We start from the raw sequence: 9,333 nt of genomic DNA, 5'->3' as shown, positions 1-9,333 counted from the left end.
AAAAAATACTAGATAACTTGAAAAGCTAAATTTTAGAAAAATGAATAAGAATATCCTTAATATACATACAAACCTTTGGGATGACATTATATATTTTTTCATATCCGATACCTTAAAAAATGACAGTGTATATGTGTATCCTTTTGTTTAGAAAGGAATCATATAAGGAAACCAGCAGTATATTAATTTTTTGGAAAGCAATTATCGACCATTGATGGTTGTAGTGCATGCAAACAAAATTTGGAAGGTCATTATGTCAAATATGACTTACTATATTGGGACCCCACATAATTTACCCCTCTCTCTCTATATATATATCCATATGTGGTCCATAGTGGAATCTTTACAAGACTTATATTTAGGAACGGAGGGGGAGTATTATACATGTATAATAACAAATATATATCACTCTCCTCGCTCCAAAATAATTGTTGTGGTTTTAGTTTTAAACTAAAAAAATAATGAGCACATGCACTCACTGTTTGGCCTAAAAAAAAATAAAAAACACGCTCACTCTTGAGTCTTGAGTAGCGCGCACGCGTGCGCACGTCTCTCTCCAGCTCGTCTTCATCCCCAACAGGCCCGGCGTTCCCCCGCCGCAAGCGTGGCTCTCTCGCAACGCCCCCGAGCAGATCCCCTTTCTCTTTCTCGCACCCAACCCAGCCACACCCACCCCACCCCACCCAGCTCAAATCCGACGCCACCAACGACCGCGCCCGCCACCAAGCTTCCGCCTTTTCCTCCACTGACCCCGGCCTCCTCATCTTCCCTCTCACGGAGCCAGTCCAGCCCCTCTCCCTCTCCCTCTCTCTCTCCTCTCTCTGCGCGCGCGCGTGTGCCCCGCTGTTTACGCGCCGGTAGATCCCCGACGCGACGCGTCCCGCGGAGGGGGGGGGAGCTAGACCGGCCGAGATGAACTCGACGGCGTACTCGCGGCCGTCCAAGCTGCCGGGCGGCGCCGGCGACAGGCGGCCGCCCACGCGCCTCCGGGGCTTCGCCTCCAAGATCGAGCCCAAGAAGCTCGGCGCCGGCCTCCTCGCCGGCTGCTGCCTCGCGCTCCTCACCTACGTCTCCCTCGCCAAGCTCTTCGCCATCTACTCACCCGTCTTCGGTGCGTGCTCCACTCACTCTGTATTACATTCCATTGATCCCCAAGCTTGGCTTTGCTCCCTGATCTAACAATTGCTGCTATTGAATTGAATCCGCGTCCAGCTAGCACGGCCAACACGTCCGGCCTGCTACAGAACACCCCGCCGGCGTCGTCGTCGTCGTCGTCCGTCCCGGAGACGACGGATGCCATCCCGGCCGAGGACACCACATTCATCGGCCGCGAGAACGGCAACGCCGTGGATCCCGTCGATTTCCCGGAGGAGGGCCCGGCGTCGGCCGGCTCTCAGGAGCCCGGCGTGCCGGAGGTGCTCTCGAGAAAGGAGGACGAAGCCGAGAAGGCGGCGGAGGCGGCGGCGACCTCCGTGCCAAATCCATGTAAGGAATCTATTGCCCCTTTCCTCACCTCCTTTCTCCTCGCACCTTAATTGGAAAGCAGAACAGAACTGGCATCACTCCCAGGTCAGCAGGCAGCTTCTTGCACACATCAATGCTCTGTACTCTGCGATCTGGGCAAACATCTGTCGCCCACTTGATGTCGACGCAGTTAATAAGTTGCTTGAGATTAGTTGGAAATGTCCGAGATCTGCCCGCGCTCTAAATTCAGTTCTAAAAATGCGACTCTGTTTCTTGGTGAATGAATGGATTCAGCTGCGGAGGGCGGCGGGGAGGGTGCGGCATTAGCAAAGATGAGCTGCGACGAGAACGGGGAGGACGAGGGGTTCCCCTACGCGCGGCCGTCGGTGTGCGAGCTGTCCGGCGACATCCGGATCAGCCCCAAGCAGAAGACCATGTACCTGGTGAACCCGTCGGGCGGCGGCGGGTTCGACGAGAACGGCGAGAAGCGGCTCCGGCCGTACGCCCGGAAGGACGACTTCCTCCTCCCCGCCGTGGTGGAGGTGACCGTCAAGTCCGTCCCGTCCGCCGCGGCCGCGCCCCAGTGCACGAAGACGCACCGCGTCCCCGCGGTGGTGTTCTCCGTGGCCGGCTACACGGACAACTTCTTCCACGACAACACGGACGCGCTGATCCCGCTGTTCCTGACGGCGTCGCACCTCAAGGGCGAGGTGCAGCTGCTCATCACCAACTACAAGCCGTGGTGGGTGCAGAAGTACACGCCGGTGCTGCGCAGGCTCTCCAACTACGACCCCATCAACTTCGACGCGGACGCCGGCGTGCACTGCTTCGCGGCGGGGTACCTCGGCCTGTACCGCGACCGGGACCTCATCATCTCCCCCCACCCGACCCGCAACCCGCGGAACTACACCATGGTGGACTACAACCGGTTCATCCGCTCCGCGTACGCGCTCCGGCGCGACCGGCCGTCGGCGCTCGGGGAGGCGCCCGGGATGCGGCCGCAGATGCTGATCATCTCCCGCGGGGGCACGCGGAAGCTGCTGAACCTGGAGGAGGTGGTGGCGGCGGCGACGGAGCTGGGGTTCAACGTGACGGTGGCGGAGGCGGGCGCGGACGTGGCGGCGTTCGCGGCGCTGGTGAACGCCGCGGACGTGCTGCTGGCGGTGCACGGCGCCGGGCTGACGAACCAGATCTTCCTGCCGACGCAGGCGGTGGTGGTGCAGATCGTGCCGTGGGGCAACATGGACTGGATGGCGACCAACTTCTACGGGCAGCCGGCGCGGGAGATGCAGCTCCGGTACGTGGAGTACTACGTGGACGAGGAGGAGACGAGCCTCAAGGACAAGTACCCGAGGGAGCACCTGGTGTTCAGCGACCCCAAGGCGCTGCACAAGCAGGGGTGGCAGGCGCTCGCCGAGACCATCATGAAGCAGGACGTGAAGGTGAACCTCACCAGGTTCCGGCCCTTCCTCCTCCAGGCCATCGACAAGCTGCAGGAGTAGCGCCGGCGGCGGCTCCATTGTCATCCCCAGCCCAGGTTGGCGATGGTAGGTGTACCACTCACGTCACAATCACATACACATACACACACAGGCAAACACGACGACAAGAAGAAACGCGGAACATTGTAAAACTAGTGCTGGAAAGGGTGATGATCAGATTGGTTTGTTGGTTGGTTTTGTAATACTCATTTTGGTTGGATATATAGTGCGCTTGCACGCAAGAGGAATGCTCATCATTTGTTCTTCAGTTCACCTGCAGTTCGAAATAGGCCACTTTACTAATGAATCTAGTCATCCACCCAGAGGGAAATCATTTCAAAGCGCACAAGAATATGATTCTGTTTTTGTTTGCTATAAACCTGGAAATGGACGTCGCCTTCCCTCTTTGCTGCCTGCGGGTGATGGATTACGCGGATTGGCTCCGACAGTCAGACCACCCACCTCCTTCGTGTCTTCGTGGGTCGAATCGCTTTCGCTTCGACAACTTCGGGGGCTTCCACTTCCGGCCATCCACAGGCTGCAAGAGTTGCAAAATGAGTAGCAACAGCGCCAGGTCATATGAACAAAACAGGAACAGCCCGGGGTGGTTGGTTTTGTAATACTGCCCATTTTGGATGCTACTCTGTTCTTTGCTCTTCATTTCACTTGCCATTCTGTTGAGCAGTTCATTGTTATTTTTCTTCCACTGGCCCACACCGCGACCGTCTTCGCGAGCCTTCGTTCTAAAAAAAACACCGCGACCGTCGATTGAGCTACCCCATGTTCTTTGGTGATCTGGAGAAGACAACATGCACGAAAGTTTTTTTTCTTCTTAGCAGCAGGCACCGGAGTGGAGTGAATGAATAAATTGCTACTTTTTTTGAGGATCAATGCCGCCACTATGTTACTTAAATGTAGCAGGGAATTTCGTCAGAAATAATCTCCAGAATAACTTCAGGAGGAAAAGAAAACCAAACTTTGCTAAGTTCTTAACTCAAGCCTATTTAGCCAGCGGTGGAGCTTGAGCATAATCCAAGAGGGGGCCATTAGCTCAAGGGGAGCAAGTTAATGGGAAGGAGGGGCTAATTTCTAGTTTAAACACTGGTTAGGCCTAAAATTGAGCATATATTCTTCAATGGTTGGAAAAATTAAGAGGGGGCAGTAAAGGAGAGGCGGTGATGGCTTGGATCCACCCTGATCTTTTGCCCTGGTGGCCGGATTCATCCCTCTCTGTTCACCAGCAGGGGGGTACATGAGAGAGAAGAAGAGAGATCTTCATGTAGTCAGCAACTCGCGTCGCTCTCCAGGCGGGGGCGACTCGGGCGAAACCTTGCGCGCCGCCGCCCCCCTCCACTTAGCCCCCGCCCCCCTCGCCGCCGTCGGGCGTCACCGCCGGGCAAAGCCCGTGCGGCAGCCGGCGGCGGCGGGCCTCTCCTTGCTCTGTCGTGCGCGCTGGACAGCCCTGGACGGCTCGGCGTGCTTCGCGGGGCCGTGCGCCGGGGCGGATCTGGCCTCCTGGCCTCTTCTGGCTGCGTGGTGGCGCTGGGCGCTGGGGCGGCGGCCCCAGACTGCGGCAGCGTCGTCCTCCCCTCCTCCTCGCGGTGGAGTCGTGGCGGCGTGCCGGTTGACGGCGGATGCGGGCTTCGTGCCCGGATCCGGCAGGGCGCAGGCCGTCAGCGGGATGCGGCGGCGCTAGCCGTCCTGGGCCGCGCGGGCGGCAGGGCGGACGCGCGTGGTGGTGGGCCGGCGGCTCGTGGCGGCCATGGGTGGATCTGGAGCTGCAGCTTCCGGCCTCCCTGGCTTGGCGGAGCTGTTTGGCAGAGCCGGCCCTCTGGGAAGGTGTTGTGGTGTGCCCCGGCCGGCGTGGTGCCAGTTTGGGCTGCTGGGCACCCCGGGTTGTGGCCTCTGCATGGTGCGGGTGGTCCTGCCGGGGGCTGTTCGCAGCGCTACTTCCTCCAGACCCGGCTTGTGGAGCGTGGTGGGCTGCAATGGTTTCTGCAGCCGGTGGTGGTTGGCGGCGGCGTGCTGCTTTGCGTGCTTGGTCACGTGGCTTGGGCGAGGGTGGTCGGCATGTTGCCGGAGACGGTTTGCTGGGCAGGCTGTGGTGAGGATGGACTTGGTGAGCTCCGGGCGAAAGCCTAGCTCGACCTTGGTCGTTGCCGGCGTCGACGGCGTCCTAGGACGTCGTTCCCTCCTTGGAGGCGTCGTCGTGGAGCCCCTTCACCACCATTGTCGCCTCGGTCTCGGGCTCTCCGGGTGAAAACCCAAGTTTCGACCTTGGTCGGAGCGGGCGTCGACGACGTACTTGTCGCTTCCCTCTTGGGGGCGACGCCTTGGAGGTCTGGTCCTTCGTCAGGTCGCGGTGGCTCGGGTGGCTTTGCGGGTTCATCGTCGGCCAGGCGTGTGCGCGGCCTCGGGGCCGGTGAGGAAGTCGGAGCGGCGGCTTCGGAGAACAAGGTTGTGGAGCGTCGGATCTGGTCGCATGGGCGGCAGCGTCGTCGGCTTAGGTGGAGCGCGGCCTCGGGACCGGCGGGAAAGTCGGAGCGGCGGCTCCGGAGAGCACCTCTGTGCCGTGGAGTGTCGGTTCTGGTCGCGTGGACGGCAGAGTCGTCGACTCGTGTGGAGTGCGGTCTCGGGGCCGACGTGTGTGAGTTTAAGTGGTTTGTAAGCCGGAGTGGCGGCTCCGGGTCGTGCGGTGGGGTGGCAACTCTGGTCGTGTGGGCGACGGGGAAGTCGGCTCGTTAGGTACGCAGCCCCGAGGCTGGTGTGTGTCGTTGTATCGGTTTTCGGCTAGTTTTTCTTATAAACTGGTCAATTCTCTTCTTCTTAATGCAAAGGCAGAGCTCCTGCTGTTTCCTCGAAAAAAAAATTAAGGGGGGGGGGGGGGGGGGTGGGGATTGCCCCTGTTGGTCTACACCAAGCTCCACCACTGTATTTAGCTAACCTATCCGCCGCAAAATTTGCACTCCTACTAATCCACATCACTTTAACTTCAGAAAAGCTTCCAAGCAAGCCCTTGATCTCTTCAATACACGGCCCCGCCGCTGCCGCTGACAGGTCCAGGTCCTTGTTATTCAGCATTGCCACTACGCCGGCATTGTCCAACTCCAGATGCAGTTTCTGCGTATTTGTCTCCAAAGCCAACTGAATAACTCGCTTGCATGCTTTAATCTCCATCATCTCCGGATCCGCTGAGTCGTCACACGCCGCCCCTCGGAATAGTTCTGAATAAATTGCTACTTACAGTATAGGCAGGCAGAGATCGTTCGTGGAGACACGCCTCGGGGCTATCAGAGACAACGGGGTCGGCGTCGAGGAACCTGTTCCCAAATCCGGTGGCCGGATCGACACGGAGCACGTTGAGCCGTAGAGCATGACGAAGAGTATCCTGGCAAAGTAGGCCCACATCACCGGCCACTGGTTGGCCAACCGTAGCACGACAGAGTCCTCCCCGACAAGGCCTCCCGCTCCACCAGCATCTCCGCCCCCGTCACCCTCGCCGTCTGAGTCCGCCTCGGCGCCACCAACCATCGCAATGGCGGAGACAACACCCGGTGAGAGCTGGGCAGTTGCACGGGCTCCCATGGTGCAAGTACAAAAAGATCTAGTAGAGGAAATTGTGTTAAGTAAAAGTTTGTTTGGGTCGGCGGCCCCTTCACCCAAAATTGCGAATTCAAGCACTTCTCGCCCACCATGTGGGGTCCCGACCTCCTCCAGGGCTACGCAGTGCTCCCTGGCCGGGGGCACGCTCATCCTGCTCTCCCTCGGAAACCGCCTTTTCTTCACCTTCAATTGCTCCGCCCCTGCCTCAGGCTGGACCAAGGTAGCCCACACCTCCGACCACAAGTACTACGTCCCCGTCCTTGGCCGTGGGGTGTATGCACAAGAAAGCAATGCTGTTTACATGGCTCACAAAAATGTCATCTACGCATACAAGCTCAAGCCCAGGCATGAAGAGACAGGTCTGAAGCTGGATCCCCCCCTGTGGAGATTAGCTTTCCTTACTTATGTTATAAGAAACACAGCGCATAGCTTCCTCACCCATCTCGGCCGCGGGGTCATGTGCTGTGTCTGGATCTGTGTGGGGCTCTCATGCTGGCGTGACCACCTACACGCCGTTATCACCACCTTCCACCTTGGTCCTGAGCCCTCCCATCTCAAGCTCCTGCACTCTACCAGTCTACCTCCCGCACTGGCCGGGTCGACATGTTGTTGCCCATGAAACGCCTCGATGAATTTGAATTCTGCTTTCTCCAGTAAGTCCACTGAATCCATGCATGCATTTTGACCTTTAACCATGCATTCATTTTGGTCACCTCGCTTACAAATTAATCTTCTGTCCACTAATATAATCTATCACTTAGAGAGTATAAGGATGACAAGGCGCTGCCGCCTCAAGCCCACGAAGAAGAGGGTGTACCGCTTCATGATCATTGCAGGTCTTGATCCACAAGCTTGAGCTTGGCTTAGATATTTCATTCCAATTAATTAAGTGTCTTGTGCATGACACATATTTTGCTTCTTGCATGCAGGCATCATTTCCCAGGAGGTCCTCCTCCTCCCTATGTGAAGCCTCATATGGACAACGAAATCTTGTTTATTACCTGCCAAGCTGGTTCAAAATCATTTATCTATAAAACCACTCTCACGGATCTGAGTCCAAAGATAAAAACAACCCCTCCTCTCAAACCACATTACATTGTACATGGAGATCGGTTTGGAGATGATGATGGTGAGAGGCACTTTTTTCGCAGTGGCTCGAAACTATATGTTGTCTCATCATTCCAAAAAGATGGCATACATGAGCTTAATCTAGACACCAGATTTCAGAATTTCGATCACCTTGCACGGTGGCCGGTTTCTGCTTCCTATGTTGATCCTTTTGTTATGGTTATCCAAGTTGGCTCAGCAACTCTTGCTCTTACTGAAACTCCAAGTTTACCGGAGGACCCACCTTGTTCATCCTATTGGGTCCACCTCATGGGTGCGCTGCCGCACAGATCAGTCTCAGGTTCTTGACAGGAAGGTCAAGTTGTCGGGATATGTGGCAGTGGGTGATGATTCTTTTATAGTCTGTGATACTGTCACATGTTCCTGTCTTAAGTTTGACCTTCGTGCCAAGCAGTGGCATGTTGTCATGCCTTGGGCTCCATGGGGGAAATACCTGCAAATGGACATGCATAGAAACGGCCTTCTAAATGGCAGATGTGTATTTATTGACGGTTTTATCTACACATGCACTCGAAATGGGCTTGCTGCTTATGAACTACTCCGTGAAGATCATTGTGTGTACCTCGGCATCTCAATCTTTTTGCCATTCTCATGGGAGACTCAAAATGATTGGGAGGTTGAAAGAATGTGTTTGGATTATGCTGGCAAAGACGTCAACTCGGGCGCCATCTTGTTTTGGGTGGTTCAAGGTGAATCTCTCTCTCTCTCTCTCTCTCTCTCTCTCTCTCTCTCTCTCTCTCTCTCTCTCTCTCTCTCTCTCTCTCTCTCTCTTTCTCTCAATTATGCACAGTGATTGGTTCATGAAAGGTGCCATCACCTCTAATTTTCTTGTATATATAGGTTTGCAGATTAGATATAGACCCCCCAAGAATCAGCTATATATCACCGCTGTCAAGTTCGAGATTAAGAAAACGCACGACAAGAGCATGGAACCGGTGCGAATTAACCGTGTGGTCTGTGCCAAGCGTAGCATTCATCAAGAGGAAGCAATTGAGCAAGAGAGAATAATCACTACCAAATGCTTTGCGTTCTCATTCTGATGCCTATTATACCACATTATGTTTGCAGTGGCTTGTTGTCTCATCTTCCTTCATCTCTTCTTTGGACACTCACACTAGGGTCATGGGCAGAGACTGACTACTGGATGACGGAGAGCAAGCGTTTATTAGTACGTGGGAGGAGAGGACAATTGCATCCAACTTTATATTTTGTTGACAATTCAAAACTTGGCCTTTATTTTTGTACTCTCCCATTACCAATGACAAGTAAATTTGTATGAACCTTGCTTGGAACTATGAAGTTAAACTAGGGGTGGGGATTGGGTTTATATGGTTAACTTGTTTTTTTTTTACTTTTCTTTTATAGGACAATGACAAAGTGTGTCTCATACATTGTACCATAATTTGAAACATTTGTTTTTAGAATAGTTACTCGAAAAATGTATGAAACTTTTATTTTCATAATATTTTTATTACCTTTGAAGAACATCTCAAATTTTACTTTGTACTAGTAAGATGTCCGTGCTACGCTACAGAATCACAAAAGGAGGTGTGAGTGCACTGCTAGGGGACAAGAAAAAAATGTAGCGAGACAGCAGTCAAAATGATGTCATACATTTGATCGGTACACACTGAGAACAATCAAACACACGGGCTTT

At 54.6% G+C, this 9,333-nt stretch overlaps 1 protein-coding gene and 1 pseudogene across 2 annotated transcripts; both read left to right on the top strand.

Moving 5' to 3' along the window:
• The first annotated feature begins 598 nt into the window (after nucleotides 1–598).
• Nucleotides 599–3,213, top strand: LOC125539847 (beta-1,2-xylosyltransferease XAX1). Its single transcript, XM_048703370.2, has 3 exons — nucleotides 599–1,111; nucleotides 1,213–1,485; nucleotides 1,759–3,213. The coding sequence occupies exons 1-3, from the start codon at nucleotides 913–915 to the stop codon at nucleotides 2,964–2,966; spliced, it is 1,680 nt and encodes a 559-aa protein (XP_048559327.1). The 5' UTR covers nucleotides 599–912; the 3' UTR covers nucleotides 2,967–3,213.
• Nucleotides 3,214–6,480: 3,267 nt separating this feature from the next.
• On the top strand, nucleotides 6,481–9,089 carry LOC125537982 (uncharacterized; annotated as a pseudogene). Its single transcript, XR_015615442.1, has 5 exons — nucleotides 6,481–6,537; nucleotides 6,579–7,201; nucleotides 7,310–7,384; nucleotides 7,478–8,365; nucleotides 8,517–9,089. The product of XR_015615442.1 is annotated as an uncharacterized LOC125537982 (transcript).
• The last annotated feature ends 244 nt before the right edge of the window (nucleotides 9,090–9,333 follow it).

Source organism: Triticum urartu, chromosome 2A (assembly GCF_056163025.1).
Source record: "Triticum urartu cultivar PI428250 chromosome 2A, HENAU_Tu73, whole genome shotgun sequence".
Lineage (NCBI taxonomy): Eukaryota > Viridiplantae > Streptophyta > Magnoliopsida > Poales > Poaceae > Triticum > Triticum urartu.
The sequence above is the reverse complement of the archived record's forward strand: the minus strand, read 5'-3'. Positions and strand labels throughout refer to the sequence as shown.

What these genes read in the sequence shown, in the direction of transcription:
- LOC125539847 (XM_048703370.2), top strand. Translation starts at nt 913, where the DNA reads ATGAACTCGACGGCGTACTCGCGGCCGTCCAAGCTGCCGGGCGGCGCC. An exon ending in CATCTACTCACCCGTCTTCG is followed by an intron (nt 1,112 to 1,212) that starts GTGCGTGCTCCA and finishes ATCCGCGTCCAG; the next exon opens with CTAGCACGGCCAACACGTCC. An exon ending in GACCTCCGTGCCAAATCCAT is followed by an intron (nt 1,486 to 1,758) that starts GTAAGGAATCTA and finishes GAATGGATTCAG; the next exon opens with CTGCGGAGGGCGGCGGGGAG.